The sequence below is a fragment of the Genypterus blacodes genome, unplaced genomic scaffold (genome assembly GCF_046128005.1).
Source record: "Genypterus blacodes isolate CSIRO-AG114 ecotype Tasmania unplaced genomic scaffold, CSIRO-AGI_Gbla_v1 ptg000015l_1, whole genome shotgun sequence".
NCBI lineage: Eukaryota > Metazoa > Chordata > Actinopteri > Ophidiiformes > Ophidiidae > Genypterus > Genypterus blacodes.
In genome coordinates, this window is record NW_027466829.1 from 2,597,109 (window position 1) to 2,616,780 (window position 19,672).

Sequence of the window (19,672 nt, forward strand, 5' to 3'; positions counted from 1 at the left end):
TCTTCTCATTAGCTCTGAATGCCGCAGCCTTCAGGACAGGCTGTCTACTGTAGATAGTCAGTCATGCATTCACGGCCAGTCTCTAAGAGATGCAACCACTAATACCAGTTTATTACTGCTCTGCAAATAAAACCGACCTACCATAAATAATCCATGCGTTATTTTTATTTGAGAGTTTTTAACCTGTTTGTGTATGGAGATACTTTGAGTGAAAATTAAACTGAGGTCATGCTACTGCAGCAGTAAACCAGCAGCACACTTCTTTACTTGGTTGCCATCTTGTGGCGAGTTTGATTAGGCTGAGGACAAATCTAAAGACCCACACATGACCATCGCCTGAAGAACATCTGTTCCTTTGAGTGAGCAGTATGGCAAACTAAGTGATTGCAATTGAGCATCATAAATATCAGAAACTGTGCAGGAGGAACTTCACATATATTTCCCAATATTTTATTAGAAAAAAAAGTGTTAAGATTTTTTTCCACTTGATAAAAAACATAAATACAGAAATATTCATATAGAAAATACAATATACCAACAATTTACACTATGTACAAGTTTGAGTGCATTCAATTACTGTGTGCTATCTGATACATTGAACTGCCAGAGACAGTGGAGGGTACTGATGTCTGAGCCTAGCCCTGTTCATATCCATTTCTCATCAGCTTACAAGATAAATTATCAATAAAACCTAAAGCTGAGGAGCAAACTGATATTTCAAATCTCTCACTTGATTTTGATCTGAGTCCCTTGTTGTGTTTCTCAACGTTCAACATCTATGGTGCTTCCATTTGCGCATAGCAGCGGCAATGTTTGTGTCCTTCTTGTGCCAGGGGAAGAGGCGAGTGAGAGCTAGGGTGCCATCAAACTGCACTGTGCCGGTCAGAATGTAAAGCTGGGACCGTCCTGGGCGAACGAGAGTGAATGAGCAACGAAGATTGATGAGGAGCCACTGCTGGAGTAGATTCTGGGTGTCATATGGAAGCAGAGGTCCCTGGCGTATGAACTCAACCCCACCCTCAACCTCAAACTCTGGCTCTCCCATGGGCAGGCGGCGGCGGTGAATTCTGGCAGAGACAGCTGTGGAGGACAAAAATAAAATCAATCAACTGGTTTGGAAAAATCATTACAAATAATTAATTCATTTACTTGATACGATACAGATTAGCATTCAAGCTTCAAGGAATTCTGATATTTACCAAAATCGTGCTGGCAAAAGACATCAAGGACGTTTTTCATTGTAGAGGACTCTTCCACAGCTGGGCAGTTTTGGCAGGCAGGTTTGGGTAAGTCTGAAATTAAGATGGTAAATAAACGTTAGGGACATTGAATGGAGATGCAGCTGAATGAGTTCATGTCTGTATGCTCTGTGGCACATCAGAAGAAGTCAAGGCAATGCACGAATAACCAGTCTGTGGTCCATGTATACCTTTGGCAAAGAGGCTGAATTTGGGGTGAGGTGATAGGCACATGTCTTCCTGGTCAGGGAATCGATCACAGTCCAGCGCCTCGGGCCACGTGTGCCCCTGGCAGGTAAGAACCGGGGCACAACTGTCCCTCACTGCCAGGCACAGACTACGACATGGCTGGATAAAGCTGTGGGAAGGGAAAACACATTGGTCAATGAGAGGCACCACTGTACTGATAAGTGTTAAAATTTCAATTTGTCAAGGAACAAGTAAATACAAATGTAAAATGTCCTTACGTGTCGAGGCAAACGGGCGCAATCAGAGAGCAGAGAAAGGCCTGGGCCTGAGGATGGCAGCCTGTCTGCAGTAAGGGTCTCCAATCCTCTGAGCGTGGAACAACTTCACCCTCCAGGTTACTGTGACCCAAGAAATTAGGCAGCCGCATCTCTGAGTACCCGACGTCTTTGCATACTTTCATCTGGTTGGGGATGGCAACGCAACGAGTGGACTGGCCCAAGTCAAAAGCCATCGAAGGACACGTGAAGGCCAGGAGAGCCACGGTGAAGAACACAGCCATGGTAAAGCACTGAAATCCTGAGGTTCCTCAAAGTAAATGAATGCGCTGTTACCCTGAGGTTGTTTGCTGTGAGAGGGAATGTGCCTGAGTGCTGGCTTCACTGGCTGCTGCTCGCTTTATATAGAGCAAGGTCAGCCAGGCCCATCAGTCTGTTAGTCTGTTATCAAGTACCTATCAAAAGACGCAGAGACGATGTGTTTGGAGACAACGACTTGTTTTGAGATGACTGCAGACAGAGGGGGGGCGGGGAGGGGGTGGTAGGTAAGTAGATGGAGGGTGTGTTTGTGAGTTACAATGGGCAATCACAGCCCAGCTTTCATCGACTTTAACCCAGCCGAGTTTAAGGCAGACATCTACTTTCATGCCAAAGGGGATTAAGGTAAGATAAAGCCAAACTAGAAATTGTATTTTTTTTCTCCAAACAACTTACACATGTATAGTTTCACAAGGGGGGGAAGTAACTATGGCTATTTTTCACTCAATCTACCTCAAGTACAACACGAGTCACATAAAAATAAAATGCAGGTGCTTGACTTCACTGTGTGGTCACTATGTTCACTGAAACAGCTAAATATTTGTACGAGGCAGCAGATCTGATGCATCTTTGAAAGTTCACCAGCATTGAGGACAGCGTATTAGTGAAGTGTGTCTACGCAGCAGGCAGTGTAGACAGACAGGCAGTCTCCTTAATATTGTTGGTCTCTTTCATGTCCCGGCTTCCTAATTGGAGCATTCTTGTCTCTTCTAGCTCACTTAGCTTTGATCTGCCAGCAACACAAAGCTAAATTCATTTGCTCTTGTATAAACCCTGCCCCCCACCTCACTTCACTGTATGATACAGACGGAAGGAATATTTAATAACTTAAAAAATAGATTACTTTGTTTATGTTCCTCTCTGTATTAGCTGCAGAAATTCCAACTTGACAAGACAATGACAAAATCTGAGGACCTGGCTTAAGTCAACTTATTTGTATTATCAAACAATACGTATTCACTAGTGTAAGTTATCATTCAAAAATTCAATCTTGCTAAAATCCCATCAAGCAATCAGACATCTGGTTCCACAATGCAGACCGGCCATACAAAGACAAGTGGCTATAAGATTGCCTCGTCTTGTGTCTCTAACATCTTTAACAACAATAGAAGTACATTAGGAGTATAATAGTATTTGTTTGATGTCGTCTGTCTCCTGACTTAGATGTGTATCTGCTGTTTTATGCCTGTAGGCCTTTTCAGGACTTTCCCTCATGAATTAAGAGGTCTCTATCTCTCCCAGCCAGCCAACGATGGCCAATATGGCTTCAGACATGCCAAACTTAAGGCCCATTCTGATTGCCCCCTCTCCCTGGGCCTGCATCCCATCCCTGTCTCCACCAAGGACTGCACTTATGCAGTCAGCGAGCCAGGGCCCGACGTCGGCCCCAGCCAAGCCAGCTTTTATGGCCTGATGAGCGGAGGCTGGTTCCAGTTCGGGTAGACGAGTACAGCCCATAAGAGGGGACTAACTGGGCAATTAGAGTCACAGACCAATTTGAGAGAATAGGTCCACACATTTAACAAGCTCCCCCTGCCGGTAGCCCAGCAGGGGTCTGTTGTTGGGCCTAATGACCGTCTTGTAGACACCGTATTTGTCTTGGTAATTGGTTGCCTGCCCCTGCCCTCAGTTCATGTGGAGGTGGAAGGCTATGAGGTAAATGGCCACCTGTCAAAAAGACCAGTAGACAATTTAACTTATATCTAAGTAAAAAATAAATTTAAAAAGCCAAACTAACTTAACACAAATCCTTCACAAGATAGACAGCGTGAAGCCTTTGTGTGAACCATGGTTCCCAATACAGACGGATATAATTATCACCAGAAATAATTCAGTTCTCTACCCTTGCTGCTCAAACACATAGTTACTGATCTTATATTCTGTTTGCAAGTCAGTAATACTTTGCACCAGTCGGAGGCCCGGTATGCCAGCTTCTCCATTACCAATGCAAGGCGAGACACTGGGGCCTGTGCTCAAAGCAAAAGACAGCCCAAAATAGAATGCATTTTATTATGCAACATGCAATAATGATCCTGAGGCTATCCATAAAATATGGAACACCTCGGTCATAGCAGCCCCTGGGGGGATTTAATTGGCTGTTTGACGCATACACACACACCCAAACAAAGAAATATCTTACATTCTATGAGCTCATGAAGCAGCCACTAAGGCACTGTCAACCTACAAAGCTACAAAATATATTACCTGATGACAACAACTCTAGTCCTGATTCTCTCTTCACTGTTCAGAATCAGTGGAATATAAAGGAGGTACATTTTGTTTGCCATTTCTCTTTTAATATATTTACCACTGGCACAGGAACAGCAGGAACAACACCTGAGCTACACATCAAAGACAGCGTCAGGAGGGGGAGTCTGAGTGTCTGAGCTGGGCTCCCTTGTAGTAGGTGCACTCAGATAAAAGCTGTCTCCTGCCTGCACATAGAGACTCATTGACTGATGTAACCGATGCCCCCATTTGCCTCTTTTCTCTTACTTCTACTCCCCCCCTCCCCCCCTCCATCCTGCTGGGCTCCACTAGGACTGAGAGTCCCTGTTTAGACTGTCAGTAGCACTCAATTGTCACATCCAGTCTGCAGGCCCTGTGGCAGACGCTGCCACGCCGAGGTGTGCAAACAAGTCACTCGGGCAATTGCTAACATCTGTGGATCAGCTAAACGTGCTAGAACAGCAGCAGCTACAGACTGAACATGGGCAAAGACACAGAACGTGGTATTTTTCAAAAGGGTTAGAAGTATGTATCGCTAGAAACGAGTATCACCTGGATGCTACATCACTATTGCAAAAATACTGAAGCTGAATGAGCATAGTGGAGTTGCAATGATGTAATTCCGTACGAGAAATTTTAAATCATACGCAATATCAAGGATTAACAAAGCTGGAACAAAGCTGGAACAAAGCTGGAATCATGTTTTGGACTTGAACGTTGTATTATGTACTTTTTACCTCCAGTGGAATTGTGCTTGGCTCTTACTTGAACAACACGTTTCTCTAATGAAACAATTCAATTTACACCGATGAAGAAAAATAAGACGAAGACAGACTGGAGGTACATCACGAATGATGATCGTCGTCTGGAGTCTTTTGCTCTTCCGTAGATCTAGGAGAGTAAATGTAAGAGGCCAGTTTGTTATTGGCCAAACTTAAGTCAGAGATAGTCACACAAATATATATTCCATATCATATTTTCAGATGTAAACAGTCAGCCCGTCAGGGTTTTGTCTTAGCAATATGACTTGCTCTGGGTCGTTTGTTAACATAGAAAATTGTATTGGAAATTATTTCTACAAAGTCCCATTATCCTGATGTACAAATTAAATATACTTTTGTTCCAGTCAAATGAAGAGTTTAGATTATAATAGTATAGTGTTGATGCGACACTGGCAGTGTCCTCTGGCTCCTGTAAAACATTGGTTTGGCAGCCCTATTAAGGGTCGGCCTTTACATGAGATAACAGCAACCTTTGACCTGTGAAGCACGCTGTGTCTGTACTGTTTTACATATCTTTAAGGTATCAAACCTCTGTAATGAATAAGGAGAATGTGATGGGCTGTCATTTTGAGCTCACATGTAAGAGTCTCTCAGGGAGGGAGGGGGGTCGCAGCCCATGAATGCCCCATTGATGAAACAGTACTGCAGAAGAGCCCCAAAGCAGGAGTCCTGGAGAGAAAGAAAGCATTAGAGGTACAAAGTCTGCTGGTTGTGTAGTGCACTTTGTAGCACTGTCATTGTTTGCTTCATCGCTCTCAGGGTTTACATCAGAAAACTCTGCAACTTCAATAAAAGCGACAGTTTAAACCAAGTTTTTACAGTCAGTGTTTAGACATTTTCTGAAATAAGGGTAATGGGGTCACTCACCTGAATGAGAACATGAGGGTTCCCGACAATGATGAGCAGGGCTTTTGGACGAGTTATAGCGACGTTGAACCGTTTAGGGTTGGCCAGAAAGCCAAGTACACTCTGCAAGTCTTCACTCGGGGCCGATTCATTTGAGCGCACCTATAAGGGGGACGAATATGAGATTGATCATTTAAGCCTTCCTGCTAAATTTGCTGAGAAACTGAGAGACATTATGATTGCTGTTTTACACTCTGAATGAAATCATGAAAGCTAACTTCAACTTTTTTTAGCATGGAAGAGCACTTTGATCAAGTGTTTGCTTAATAAAGTAAATCCTGGCATAAGTTGGGTAGAAAAATGCAAAGTTTGGTCTGTTTAAGATGCTGCACCATCAGGTTAAGATATCAGCCGTTTGTGTGTCTTCACTAATGAGATCCACCAGGGGGAGCCAGATCTCCCATGACATTAGTTACACAAAGACACCAAGACCTTACATTCAACAGTGAGCTTGTAAAGAAATCCATGACCATTTACTATTTTTGATGTTTCTAGCTGAAGACTTACAATTATGAACAATGCTAATAATGAAACTGCCAAAAACTCTCAAACAGTGTATAAAATATTCAGGTGCACGTACTCTGGCAGACCAATGTGTACAGGATGGATCTGTTTTCACTTACTGTGGATAAGATGATGACAAGGAACTCTTGTCCTTGGAATTCCTCCACAGAGCCCACTTTGATGTCTGACAGACCCACCTTGTGCAGCAGCATACGAATCTTTTCACACTGAGAAGCAATAAGAAACCAACACACTTGAGGTTTAGATTATGTTTTGAAGTCATCTTACCACACCATGAGAAACCATTTAAGTGGCCCTGGAGAGAAGATTACTACAACAGAAAAACTGGAGGTCTCACTCGGTGAACAGTCTAAAGAGTACAAACATATATACAGCATATAGAAACACTTTGCAGTCTTACCTGCTTCCTATAGGGTGCAATTATTCCAATGTCTGAAGCATCCACAGGGTTGTACAGCTTCTTGGCTAGCTGGCAGCAGTAAAGCATGACCTGTACAGCCTCCACAGGGTTAAACCACGAAGGGTTGGTGCCCTCCCTCATCTCTGTGCCCTAGGGTAGAGCAATTTTATACTCAATGAAAGGGTGAGTCATCTCAACCATAAACCAGTTTCAAACAAAAGCAACATTCAGAGAAAACCTGCATTTGTTTACTTATTTGTGTTCATATATAAATGAAAGCACAAAATGAAACACAGTTGAATGTGGGATTGTGAGGGAAGTCTAAGGCGTGTGTGCAGGAGCAGGAGAACACAAGTTTATCATTTGCACCTGACACTATTTGGTGGGCATCTGATAAGCATTTAAAGACGAATTTGAAGGTCTCCTCACCCTGACGCCATGGAAGAAGAGTGGGAAGCCTTTCTTGGGCAGCTTTTTCCAGTGACAGAGCACCTCCACTGTGGCCTTTGAGGCTTTAACACACAATTCTCCCTTGTAGAAGAGTTTGGAGGGCAGTGTGAGCAAGGCCTCATGAGAACGGTAGTTGTAGATCAACTTAGTCACCTGAAGTGGGGAGAAATCAGCTTCATACATGTAAATTGTTTATTGCACACCATTGAGCCTGTTAAAACTTCATGGAGGCTTTTGTGGCTGGAGAGGGACATGTCCATACCCTGAACCTTGCTCTATAATTATGGCTACAGTGGACTCCATTATTAAGCTAAATTATTTATACCAATACCAAATGACACTTATACCAGCGTTGACCAAACATATGCATTACCAAGCATTTTAGCAACGGTTTATGGCTCAATCTGTAAATAAAGTCATACCTCAAAAGGCTACACTGAAATCAGAAAAAAAAACAAAACACTAGTATTTATAGTATAAACTGCACCAACCACTTGAGGGTTGTATCCCCAATCGTTTCGGTTGTAAAGGGTGTTGGCCATCAACCTCTCCAACAAGGACACCCCCAGACCAAAGACAGAGGCCAGCTTAGACTTCACAACTGGCCCCAGTTGACACGGATCTCCAGCCAACACTATCTAAGTAGGTAGGTGATCCAAAAAAAATAAAATAAGTTATTACGAATTGCAATTAACCGTATTTGAAAAAAGAAACCATTTATAAAAGTTATTCATACATAACAAGCAGTCTGAAATGACAAACTTGAGTAAATCAAACACAGCCAGGGCGTGATGTAGTGCTGACCTGTCCATTTCTCTCCGATACAAAACTTATGGGGATCATGGACTCTGGCTCTGTAGCTTGGCCTGCTTCATCCAGGAACACATGAGTAAAATGACCCACTCTGAGAAAAAAATCAAATACACAGATAACAGACTGAGTAGCAGGAGAAATAGGAGGAAAATAATCCATCAACTCATTAACACTTATCCCTGCTATGGCTCTTGGTCTTACTGTATTCCAATATTATGGAACATGGCAGCACTTGAGCAGGTGCTAACCACAATCCTGTGATAAACAGCCTGACGGATGTCCTCTCCTGCCTTTGAGTAGGGTTTCAACTCTTCCGGGATGGACTAGGAAAAGGAACAATCAAGAGCTATATGAGCCTTCTATTAAATGTTGGATAAAGCATTAAGAGAAAATGCAGACATAGCATGGTACCAGCGCTGCCTCCTGGAGTCCTGATAAAGACATTTCTATAGTTTAACACTCATTTAACACTAAATACAGAGTACAAGAAATACGTACATGATATTTATGACTGTCAGTTTTTGTTGACAACCTCAGAATCTGTGACCAGAATTAGTGTTGATGTGGTATTAGCCTGAATTACACGGAGCATTTCTAAGTCTATTACGCTAATGTACCGTATGTAAATCAGAGGGTGAAAGTAGAAACTGCCCATGATAATATTATATCATCTCATGCTTCACCCACAGCACAAAAATTGCCTTTGATCATACACCTTAGCAAGCTGTAGCCAAAAAAAGACAGAAAACAGCTTTTTCAAAGATTCTCTGTAATACCTCAACCTGCCTGTAGGTAGCGTTGACGCGGGCTAAACTTCCAGTACACAGGAAGCCACTTTCATGTAGTCGGATGCAGATGAGGTCAGCAGCACTATTGGACGGAGTACACACAAGGACCCGGCTACTGGGTAGAAAATAGTTAACCTAAAAAAATGAGAAGACATAAAATCAAAGGTAGGGAAGCAAAATTAATGTTTTTGTTTGTTTCTGTGTTCTTATTATCAAAGCGTCAACAAAAACTTTGAGTAAAGGGACCCTGTTTTAATATACATACAGTGTGTGTGTGTGTGTGTGTGTGTACCTGTAGTATGGCCTCTATGAGTGTGATTGTTTTGCCAGTACCCGGTGGACCAAACAGCACATAGGGAGTGGGTCGACACACTCCTTCCAAGATCCTCTTCACTGCCTCTCTCTGAGCAGGGTTCAGGTTGGGGTTAAAGAAGTGTCCTTCGCTGGGTACGGGTTTGGGTGGCAGTCCTTTATCTAGAGGCAATTGCCCATTTAGTACCGATACACATGTTGTGTAACCAAATCCAAACTCAAATACCTTTAGTTTGTGTGGCTTTTGACTTCATGTCGACGGAAATGCTTGGCACCTCTTGATCTGGCTCCTCTGTCCACGTCCCGGTCCACAGGGGAGGCTGAGGATTCAGTCTTGTGGGAAAAAGAACTAAAGCAGGATGGAAATAGCAGAAATAATTTTATAATATTAGTTTCATAAAGTGCAGTTAAAAGTTGGATTGATTTAGATTGTGAGACACATTGCTGGGTCTGTAATGTGTTCAAATGTGTAATGATATTATATATGATATATATGAAATCTCAACTTACTCTCCCTAAAGTGCTTCACATGTTGAACTGCATAGTGACATCGCCTCATGGTCAACCTAGTAATGAAGGCAATAAATACTCTGACACACACTTATATCAATGAAAACAAATATGACAATATTTGCTGAAAATGTAAATGCAATCATAAAAGCAATGAATGATATCCACCTGTTGTAACAGAACTCAACATTGAAAGGCTCGCCAATATAGTTACGGTGAAGGTCTGAGTTCACTTTCAAACTCACATTCTCATCACTGATCTGTGTGTCAAAACAGAGCATCAGATTAGTTCTTGACTGCACTTAAAACTTGCACTTAAAACTTGAAAACACAGTATCTGTACCTCTGCAATGTAACATGTGTACTCCACAACCGAATCACCACCCAGTGACTTCTTCAGTGCAATTCTGTCACCTGTAAGGCAGGCTTGTCAAGTTTCTTTAGGAATCGCTCAAAATGCAATGTAGCCAGTGAACAAATAGCCGAGGTCGCCTCACCAATATTGACACTAGGTCTGCCCTCTGCCAAGCCCAGAATCTCAAGATGCAGGTAGCCAGCTCCTTTCTTGAGAAGGGCTCCATGGATGGTGAACTCTTTCACTTCCCTCTCTGCATGCAGCTCTTCCAGCCACAGCAGAGCTGAGAAGCGTGAATACATGTTTTCTGGTGAAAGCACCTAGGCATCAAAAGACAACAGAGGAATGACAACCCCATTAGGTAATTGATCCCTGGAGTAGGCATGAGTGGAATAGAAAATATTGATGATGATTTCCATCAAAAAGTAAAAACAATGACTTCTACCTGGCCATTGATTTGCTGGGCTAATTCTCACCTACTACCCTGCACCCCCTCTGTAGTGCATGTGTTTGTGTGTGTGATATGTAGGGTGTGCAAGACAAATATCAATTGCATGTGATTGCCGTGAATCGCATGCAACATGACAAGAATAAAGTATCTTAATCTTACTTTCAACTCACTGCTTTATTGTAAGTGATCTCTAAACTTCTCTGCATCTGCAATCTGCATAGTCTTGTGAGACCACAAGGTGTTGCCCCACCGCAGAAAGAGACTTGAATTTATCCAATGGATCCATTAATCAATAGAAATATTATATGAGCTTCCCATTCCATTACTGCGCTACTAAACTAATACTATAACTGAAATATTGTGTTTATTCCAATATCTTTGTGGCTACTTACCTCTCCTAGACAGGGCTGAACCACCAGCACATCACTCTGTGCCTCCACACAGTCTCTAAGGGCCTGGGGCACTGGGTAGTTACCCAGGTAGCTTGGCAAATGACGCTTAGTCGGCCTAGAAGTGGAAAGTGAATCTCAAGATAGATATTATACAGAGAATCCATCGAAACAGGCTCAGACAGAGCGAAAAAACATTTGGTCACCTGATACTGAAGAATCTTTGAGTACAGGCAACAAACAACAAAAAGAATGACTTGCAATGTAAAAAGTTAACCCTGATGGAAATTCGAGACACTTCAAGTTTCCCCATCGCTGACACAAACACAGTTTCTTTAGCATTTTCTTTACAAGCACAAACATGAAAGCAATCCGAAGAAACGTACACTTCAGTTGTTTTCATACCTCGGGGTGTTATTTGGAGTTGAGACACTGATCACATGTGTAGGCAATCTGAAGACTGGCTGAGCATCTGGTGACATGTAAGGTACAGTGGGGAGCAGCAGGCTCTCCTCTTCACTGCCCACTGTGACCTCCAAGCGCCTCCCGATGGTGAAAGAGCAGAAGTGCAGAAACAGCAGCTCAGCACAGGTTCCCAGGCTCCTGAGGGATTTCAAAGTATTACATGTGAACCTCACCTGATAAGACAACACACTAAACAAGATCCTCACACATTCCTGCAGTACTAATTAAGTATTTTGTATGGGAGAGCGGGGACCCTACCTAGACTTCATGCCACAAAGTTTCCATTCATTTATCTTGATTCATCCCTCAAACGGTTTCAGTGATTTCTACAAATGTCATAGAGCTCAAAAGAATGACTTACTTTCCTAGGCAGCCTACTACAATGGACATCCTCTCCCCTGGTTTAATGTCCACCACCTTTCCCCCTTTCTTTCCAATGGGGGAGTTGATAGCGTCCTTCATAGCTTCTCCAATTTCCATTTTCATGTCTTTTGAACCACTGACTTGTTCTTCCGACGGCTCAAGAGAAGATATTGAGCAGATTTCCCGGGGGCGTTGTTGTTCCCGTCTTGGTGGTGTGGGCTCATTGACTTTAACCAGGGTGAACTGCTCTTCCGAGTCCCAGCCAGCAAACTCCCAGCACTTCAAACTGTACATCTGTGAGCTCTTATTCCTGATTTGAGAAGACATATTGAGATTATACACTCATTTTACAGTGCATTAAATCCATCTATTTAATCTAGCAGCGCTGTAAAAAGTCCCATCTTTGATAAGCCTTCAATAAGTTATTGATGTCTCTTCAGGTGATACTAGATTATATTAGTTTCTATTCCAATACTGGTAACAGTTCTAATTAAAGGTGCAATGATCACAATTATTCTTTGACACTAAATTCTTCTCTAATTTTACACTAAGGATGATAAGTTTGCTTCTTTTGCGACTCACTGTATCCAAAACACAAGGTCCCGTCTCTTCCCAATCATCAGATGCCCAAACTGTCCATAGTCTGTTACATCCAACCCCCCTTTGTTCTCCATGAGGTTCTCAATCACAATCCCTGGGTGGGGTGAACCAGCTACAGAATTCATGCTGCAAAGAGAAAAACAACACAATGGATTATCATATTAATCAGATCATGTGGTAATGGATGAATATGTGTTCAAAGATTGTTCTTATTACCTCTGAGGGCACGGTGCCATGCACAAGGCCCTCCATGAGTAGAGGGACTGACTACTCTCAAGCATTACCAGGTTGACCGAGTGCCCTAGTAAAGGCCGGTAGTTGGCAGGCAGTTGCAGAGAGTCCAGGCAGAAAAACACACTGTCATCCACCACCCCATTTTTACCATACAAGCTGGTCACACGCACCTGAAGACAGAAGAGTGCAGCGGAGGACTGAGAAATCATTCTCAATACAGGATAAAACATATATCAAATGACTACAAAAGAACACTAATTGCAATGCTTTACTTGCTACAATTACCTGATCAAGGCGGCAGTAGCGTAAAGGGGCCACAGACTGAGCCTCGGTGGTCCACTGGCTTGGTTTGATGAAATATTTAGCTTGGACCCAATCTCCTTTCATTGGCTCGTAACCTAACAGACAGAAGTTTAAATGACCTCACAATCTCTGTGCGTCAAGGACTATAGAACGAGTACTGTACCTTCCTGAAGACTGCTGCGTGGGAAGAAAGTGGTCTGGTTAATGTAGCCGCCGCGTCCATCAAATGCTGTGACTGTGCCAATAAGAGGTTGCAGTCGCACACCGTCAGCCTCTTGGGAGGTTTGTCCCCCATCCTCCCAGGCATCAGCACATTTCTCCACCTTAAAGACAAAAGGTCATAATGAGTGCGTTTAATTAAATTTTAAAAACTGTCAATAAATGTCAAAAATGTGCTTAAACCCCCGTCAACTCTTTAGGTGTTTATTTTTAAATGCCATGCCAAATGCCATGCTCCACAATTGACTGTGTGGTGGTGTTGCCAGAGTGCATTTACTGCTTTGGTCATGTGTACGAGCGTGTGACAGCCACAATCTTACTCAAACCACTTAAACACAACGCTACCCTATGTACAAGTGCCATGGAACACATTGTTCACCCGTATTGCCTTCCAGCCCCCTTGAACGCCATCTCGGACAGCTATGCAGTTCACCGAGTCCCCCTCTTTGAGTGGCGTCCTACCCAACACCTCTCCACTGGTGAAGTACACAACATGGTCTATCATCCCGTAGTCGAGGCAAAGCTGTGTTACCACAACCCCCTGCAGGTGGCGTAGGTCCCCTATGTCTGAAGCACAGCATGGGACGTCAAACAGGAGCGTGGACAAAACCAATCAAAGCAGTATATAATAGTATATTTCAAGATAAAATAAGTGGAGAATAACTTGATAGTAATGTGTGAATGTAACACTCACCCGAAGCACAAGGGAATACTCCATCTCCATCTACCTCTGCATTCCTCCACAGTGGAGAGACCAGCTTGGACAGCATCCACCGCACAGCAGAAAGCATATCGAACTCTGCTATCTAACATAGCTTGTCAAAACAAGAAGACACAGTGGAGTATTTAAAATGCAGTTTAAAAAACTTAAATACACGTATAGAGACTCAGTTACCACTTTGGAAATATATACTTGAAATAAATAAAAGTTGTATCGCCTTATTGTGCCAATGTGTAACGCTAGAAAAGTCGCAACAACGCGTTGGTTAGCTAATGTTTAAGATAGCTAGCTTACTACACAGCGACGTTCATACACAGGTGATAAAACATGACTTCACCAGTGCAAACATGTTTACATACACGGTTTCAATTACAGCTCTCCGCGGAAATATCCAACTAAATTAATTCACGTTCAGTCGGCGTGCCAAGGTGCTGTGAAGTTCACCAATGCGCAGAGCCGCGGATGTCGCGCGCAGTACGAACGAGGGGCGGAGCTAAGGCACAATTTACGAACAATAATAATGTGCCGCCCCCTACCGGACAGGTGTTGGATGCAGCACGGCGATCCAAAAAAAAGATAAGGTAACATAACTTCTTAACATATTACAACTGAGTTTACAACTTTTTGCAATTAATCTGTTCAGAAATGCCATTACATCAATCAATCATATTATGTACTGTTTCAAGTTACAAACAACATTTACAGCCAGAAGTTAACATGCCAAGAAACACCAAATACAATACAAGGCACAGGCAGAGGTGTAATACCATTTCAGACATACTTCACATTTCTAATTACTAAGGCTCAAGATATGTTTATGACTATAACATCCACAATCCTCATACTAAACAAAAGGTTCTATACTGTAACCTGATAAAATAGTTTCCATTTAGAAATAGGTATGTTTTTTTAATTTCCTACCTTAATGTCAAATGATACAGAGCCACATAGGTAACTGATGGAGTACAGAAACCTGTTTCTTTGCACATGTTTTCTTCTCTTTTTGTGAATTTGACATTCATCATTTTTCTCCTCGGCCAAACAGTCAGCATACAATACATATGCTCAAAGCTCAAGCGGTGGTGACTACATCTTTGGTGGGGAGCACTCATAAATACTTCATAATCAGGCATCACAAAGACATTCTGATGGGCATCTGTGGAAGGGTGCACCTTCAGGAAATTTTGCTGATTGAAATTCCTGATGACTAGCTCAGGGGGATCCATGGTTTCAATGGGTACAGTGGTGCCTTTGTGGTGGGAGAGGGTATTTTGTGAAAGGTGCAGCATGGGCAGGAAGCAAAAGCAGTTTTAAACATCCTTGGTCCAGAAAATGGATGAAAGACAGCATCTTCTTTCTGCCAAAGTAGCAAGCTTTCATGTTATGAAGCCCATACTTGTTGCTGTGGGCCTCCGGGAGCACTAGCTGGTGGCATACTTTCAGTGTTCTTCTTCAGTGTCTCCATGTTAGATGGCTTCTCGCCCAGAGGGACCCCGAGTGTGTTGACTTGCAGGGCTCTGAGGATCCCTCTGCCATCTGCTTAACCAATGTCTGAATTCCTAAACTTATGTCCCCACATGTTTGCAGGAAAGGCAGGTGGCATAAATAGCCTCATTTTCATCAGCCATTATGTTACAATACACAGTTGGCACAGGAACCCAAACCAGACCCTGCAAAAAGTTGAAGTGAGTGCTAGGTATAAGATAAAACAAAAGATCTGGAATGGGACCTTAGTAACCAAAGTGTAGACCACTCAAGTTAGAAAAGTATATAGTTTATTGAAAATATATTTTCTTTGTTCTTTTTTCAAGAAAGCAGACAATAGAACCATGAGCCACTGTTATGAAATATAATAAATATACAGAGCAGCTACACCAATAATTAGAAAATGGAATCAAAATGCACCGCACAGTTAAATCCAGGAATGTAATCCTAATGCACAGGCAAATAGAAGAGCAGTGGCAATACACAGCAAACAAATACACATGTGATTGATTTGACAGGTAGTAGCTGGACTATTTATCAAGACTAGCACACAGGGCTATGGCCAAGGATCTGCAGACAATTAAATTGGCAATTCATGCCAAAATTCCAACATAGAAACAGCGGTGCCACAAGAAACCTGTGCGAGCTGGGACATACGCACGCCTATAATAGAGATCCAGTCAACATCCATATGTTAAAACATATAAACGAGCACAGAGGCTTTGAATCACATATACATGATTGTTAAAATCTATACACTAGCAATGTAAAAACACAAATTCCTACCAAAACAGGGCGTCATGTTGCTTGTCCCAATTCGCACAGTTTCACCAGGGGAAGAGCAGAGCCAACACAGCTGACATACACATCTTTTAAGAGGGAGGCATTGTTGTGGGATAGTCGCTCACTGGTGCACCGGGCGGCCTGCCAATAGGTGGTGCTTTCAAAGGCTGGGATGCAGCTTCCTCGATTATGACAAAAAATCACATACCCCAAAGCAAAGAGAGAGAGCATGATTAGTGATTGTTTGCACCAAAATAACCAAAGAATGATGTTACATGTCATGATTAGAATGTTAAATGTAAAACTATAAGCATACAGACCCCCTGGATTGCACCTATTAGATAGAGAAAGCATAATTACACTTTGAAAGTACATTTACACTAAACTCATTATCAATGTGCAGCCATTTTTTAAATAATGAGTTAGTTTATTGATCACTAGGAAGAAATGTGTTTCTGTGAGTGCATATGAACGCAGAATGTAACAAAAGTAGTATTATGCATCAAGTAAGGGGGCCTTCTTCCTTGTCAAGGCACTCTTCTATCAACTTTGATAACTTTTCGTAATAAGCGTCAGATCCACATGGTGAGGGAATCTGCTCATCCATCTTTGAGCTCTCAAAAATCTGGATGGATTGAGGTTTGGTGGGGTCATAGTTCAGAGGGTCAGACAGGCAACTGAAATCTGAGAAATTGTCTCCAAATGGAGAAGGCTGCATAAATTCCTGATATCCTTTTGTATCAGCAGGGATCATGTCCACAGGTAGGCAATATTGATCAGGGTTGCTCCACGTCTCTCCCCCCCCTGGACTTGTCTGCAAATGTGGAGAATCGTTATCTGACTCATTTACCACAGGAACAGGCCCCATGGGCTCTGTGTGGGTGTCCTCATTACACTTATAGGCATGGACATATGGAAGAGGGGCCGGCTGTGCCATCATGGAGGTCTCAGTAGTGTGGATGGGCTCAGTTTTGGGCTTCACTGGATGGAACTGCATAGACACTTGATATTCATTTGTTTGGTCAGGGATCGCGTGCATGGGCAGACAATATATAGCTGGGTTGTTGTTCCAACTTTCTCCAGCCCCAGGACTTGTCTGCAAATAGTCATTAGCTGACTCATTTGCTACAGGAGTGTGCTCTGCCATCATGGAGGTCTCAGTAATGGTTATCAGTTCAGTTTTGGCTTCAACTGGATGAAACTGCAGAGATCCTTGATATTCTTTTGCATAGGCAGGGATTGTGTGCATGGGCTGGCAATATTGAGCAGAGTTGTTGTTCCAGGTCTCTCCAGCCTCAGGACGCCCCAAGTATGGTGCACACCCCTGACTTGTCAGCAAAGGCGCAGAGCCATAATCTGAATCATTTGCTACAAGAATAGTCTGCCCCATGAGCTCTGTGTGTGTCTGCTCATCACACTTACTGGCAGAGACATATAGTGGAGGAGCCTGCTGTGCCATAAAGGAGGTCTCAGCAACAGGCATGGGTTCAGTTTTAAGCTCAAATGGATGGAACTGCGTAGACCCTTGATATTCTTTTGTATGGGCAGGGATTGTGTGCGTTCCAGTGTACGGTGTACGACTCTGACTTGCCTGCAAATGTGCAGAACCATGATCTGCATTATTTGCCACAGGAGCAGGCTGCCCTATGGGCTCCGTGTGTGTCTGCTCATCACTCTTATATGCAGAGACATAAAGTGGAGGAGCCTGCTGGACCATCATGGAGGTCTCAGTAACAGGGATGGGTTCAGTTTTGCACTCAGCTGGATGAAACGGCACAGACCCTTGATATCTGTTTGTTTGGGCAGGGATTGTGTGCATGGGTGGGCAATATTGAGCAGGGGTCCAGGTCTCTCCAGCCCCAGGATGTCCAGTGAACGATGTAGATCTCTGACTTGAAGGCAAATATTCAGAGCTGTAATGTGAATTCTTTGCTACAGAGACAGGCTGCCCCATGGGCTCCATGTGTCTCTGTTCATCACATTTATATGCAGAGACAAAAGTTGTAGGAGCCTGTTGTGCCATCCTTGAGGTCTCAGCAACAGGGGTGGGTCCCTGTTTTGTCTCAACTGGATGGAACTGCATAGATCCTTGATATCTGTTTGTATTGGCAGGGACAGTGTGAATGGGCGGGCAATATTGAGCAGGGTTGTTGTTCCAGGTCTCAGCAACCACGTTTGGTCCAGGATTAGTTATTGTAGAGGCAGGGTGATACCACATACAAGTATCCTGAGCAGGAACCAGCTGTTGTTGGTGATGTTGGACCACCATGTTTGATGCAGGAGCATTCATGTAGCCTGATAATCCACTGAAAGCAGGGGACATTTGCTCACCTGAAAGGATACATACCCAGAAACAAATCAGCTAAATTGAAGTCCTCCAATGAAGAAAAATCTAGCAAAATGCCAACGTTCATAATTGTATTGTTTCTGACATGAATAAGTAAATAATACTTACCAGTTCTGCTCAAACTGTACACTGTGGGCCGTTGCACAGCGGGCTCAGAGAATCTCCCATTCTGTACAGGCACTGAAGTTGGATGGGAATTGATAAACCTTTGATGTTCATCAGGATGGGCAGGGGCCAACTGCATGGAGGGGAGGTAATGAGCAGCAGGGTTGTTGGTCCAGGTCACTCCAGCTCCAGGATGCCCCAGGTACGGTGCACATCCCTGACTTGTGTGTGCAGAGCCATAATCAGAGACATTTGAAACAGGAACCTGCTGTCCTCCTGCATGATGTTGTACCATCGGACTTGACTCTGCCATCAAAGTGCTGGAAAAAATTGGCATGCATCCACGACTGCTGATTGTTGATTGCTGTGCGTCCATATTGCCAAACCATCCAGTAACAGCAGGGGAGCCATTCTCATCTAGAAGAAGAAAACAGGGACAGCAGATCTCCTGAATTAAGTCCTCTAATTTAAATCAGTGTTTCAAAATGTCAATGATAACATTTTAGATTTTATCTTTTGTGACATGAATGATTGGACACTTACCAGTTCTGTTCAAACTATACACTGTGGGTCTGTTTGCAGCAGGCTCACTTAATCTCCATGTCTGTGTAGGCAATGGAATTGTATGGTACTGCATAAATCTTTGGTTTCCATCTGTGATGGCAGGGATCATCTGCATGGTGGTGGGGTGGTGACCAGCAGGGTTGTTGCTCCAGGTCTCTCCAGTCCCAGGATGTGCGATATACGGTGCACATCTCTGACTTGTCTGCAAATGTACAGAGCCATAATCTGAATCATTTGACACAGGAACAGGCTGCCCTATAGCCTCATTTGAAGCGGGGACCAGCTGCCCCATGAACTCATTCCCTGCAAGATGTTGTACCACCTGCACTGAATCAGTCATCACAGAGGAAGGGTAAGTTGAAGAACTCTGGATGCATCCAAGACTGCTGGTTATGCAAGGAGGGCAAGGATGGAGCAGGTCCATTATCCAGTCAGTGTTCTCAGGGGCTTCTATATCCTCCTGTGTTCTTTCATTTGATGGCACTGGATGGAACTGCAAGGCTCCAGGATGATCAGTTGTCTGGACAAGGCTGTTTTGAACATAGAATGGAGT

The 19,672-nt window shown here is 43.3% G+C and overlaps 2 protein-coding genes across 2 annotated transcripts; both read right to left on the bottom strand.

Moving 5' to 3' along the window:
- Positions 1-769: 769 nt before the first annotated feature.
- On the bottom strand, positions 770-1,986 carry szl (sizzled). The gene is made up of 4 exons (XM_076140706.1): positions 1,706-1,986; positions 1,430-1,596; positions 1,200-1,292; positions 770-1,080 (listed from the first exon to the last, which is right to left on the bottom strand). The coding sequence occupies exons 1-4, from the start codon at positions 1,984-1,986 to the stop codon at positions 770-772; spliced, it is 852 nt and encodes a 283-aa protein (XP_075996821.1).
- A 3,618-nt stretch (positions 1,987-5,604) lies between these two features.
- On the bottom strand, positions 5,605-13,905 carry mov10l1 (Mov10 like RNA helicase 1). Its single transcript, XM_076137599.1, has 24 exons — positions 13,809-13,905; positions 13,494-13,681; positions 13,059-13,218; positions 12,878-12,990; positions 12,575-12,762; positions 12,341-12,484; positions 11,757-12,068; positions 11,336-11,533; positions 10,934-11,048; positions 10,233-10,410; positions 10,079-10,149; positions 9,904-9,995; positions 9,736-9,791; positions 9,452-9,574; positions 9,206-9,387; positions 8,902-9,048; positions 8,327-8,448; positions 8,117-8,216; positions 7,804-7,950; positions 7,292-7,465; positions 6,863-7,012; positions 6,561-6,668; positions 5,899-6,039; positions 5,605-5,700 (listed from the first exon to the last, which is right to left on the bottom strand). The coding sequence occupies exons 1-24, from the start codon at positions 13,903-13,905 to the stop codon at positions 5,605-5,607; spliced, it is 3,402 nt and encodes a 1,133-aa protein (XP_075993714.1).
- Positions 13,906-19,672: the final 5,767 nt, after the last annotated feature.

Coding starts and splice junctions, on each gene's coding strand:
- szl (XM_076140706.1), bottom strand. CDS start 1,986: ATGGCTGTGTTCTTCACCGTGGCTCTCCTGGCCTTCACGTGTCCTTCG. Junction 1,293..1,429: donor ATTCAGCCTCTTTGCCAAAG/GTATACATGGAC, acceptor TCTTAATTTCAG/ACTTACCCAAACCTGCCTGC. Junction 1,081..1,199: donor CTTTTGCCAGCACGATTTTG/GTAAATATCAGA, acceptor TGTCCTCCACAG/CTGTCTCTGCCAGAATTCAC.
- mov10l1 (XM_076137599.1), bottom strand. CDS start 13,905: ATGCTTTCTGCTGTGCGGTGGATGCTGTCCAAGCTGGTCTCTCCACTG. Junction 10,150..10,232: donor CAGACCTAGTGTCAATATTG/GTGAGGCGACCT, acceptor CCTGCCTTACAG/GTGACAGAATTGCACTGAAG. Junction 6,669..6,862: donor TTGCACCCTATAGGAAGCAG/GTAAGACTGCAA, acceptor ATTGCTTCTCAG/TGTGAAAAGATTCGTATGCT.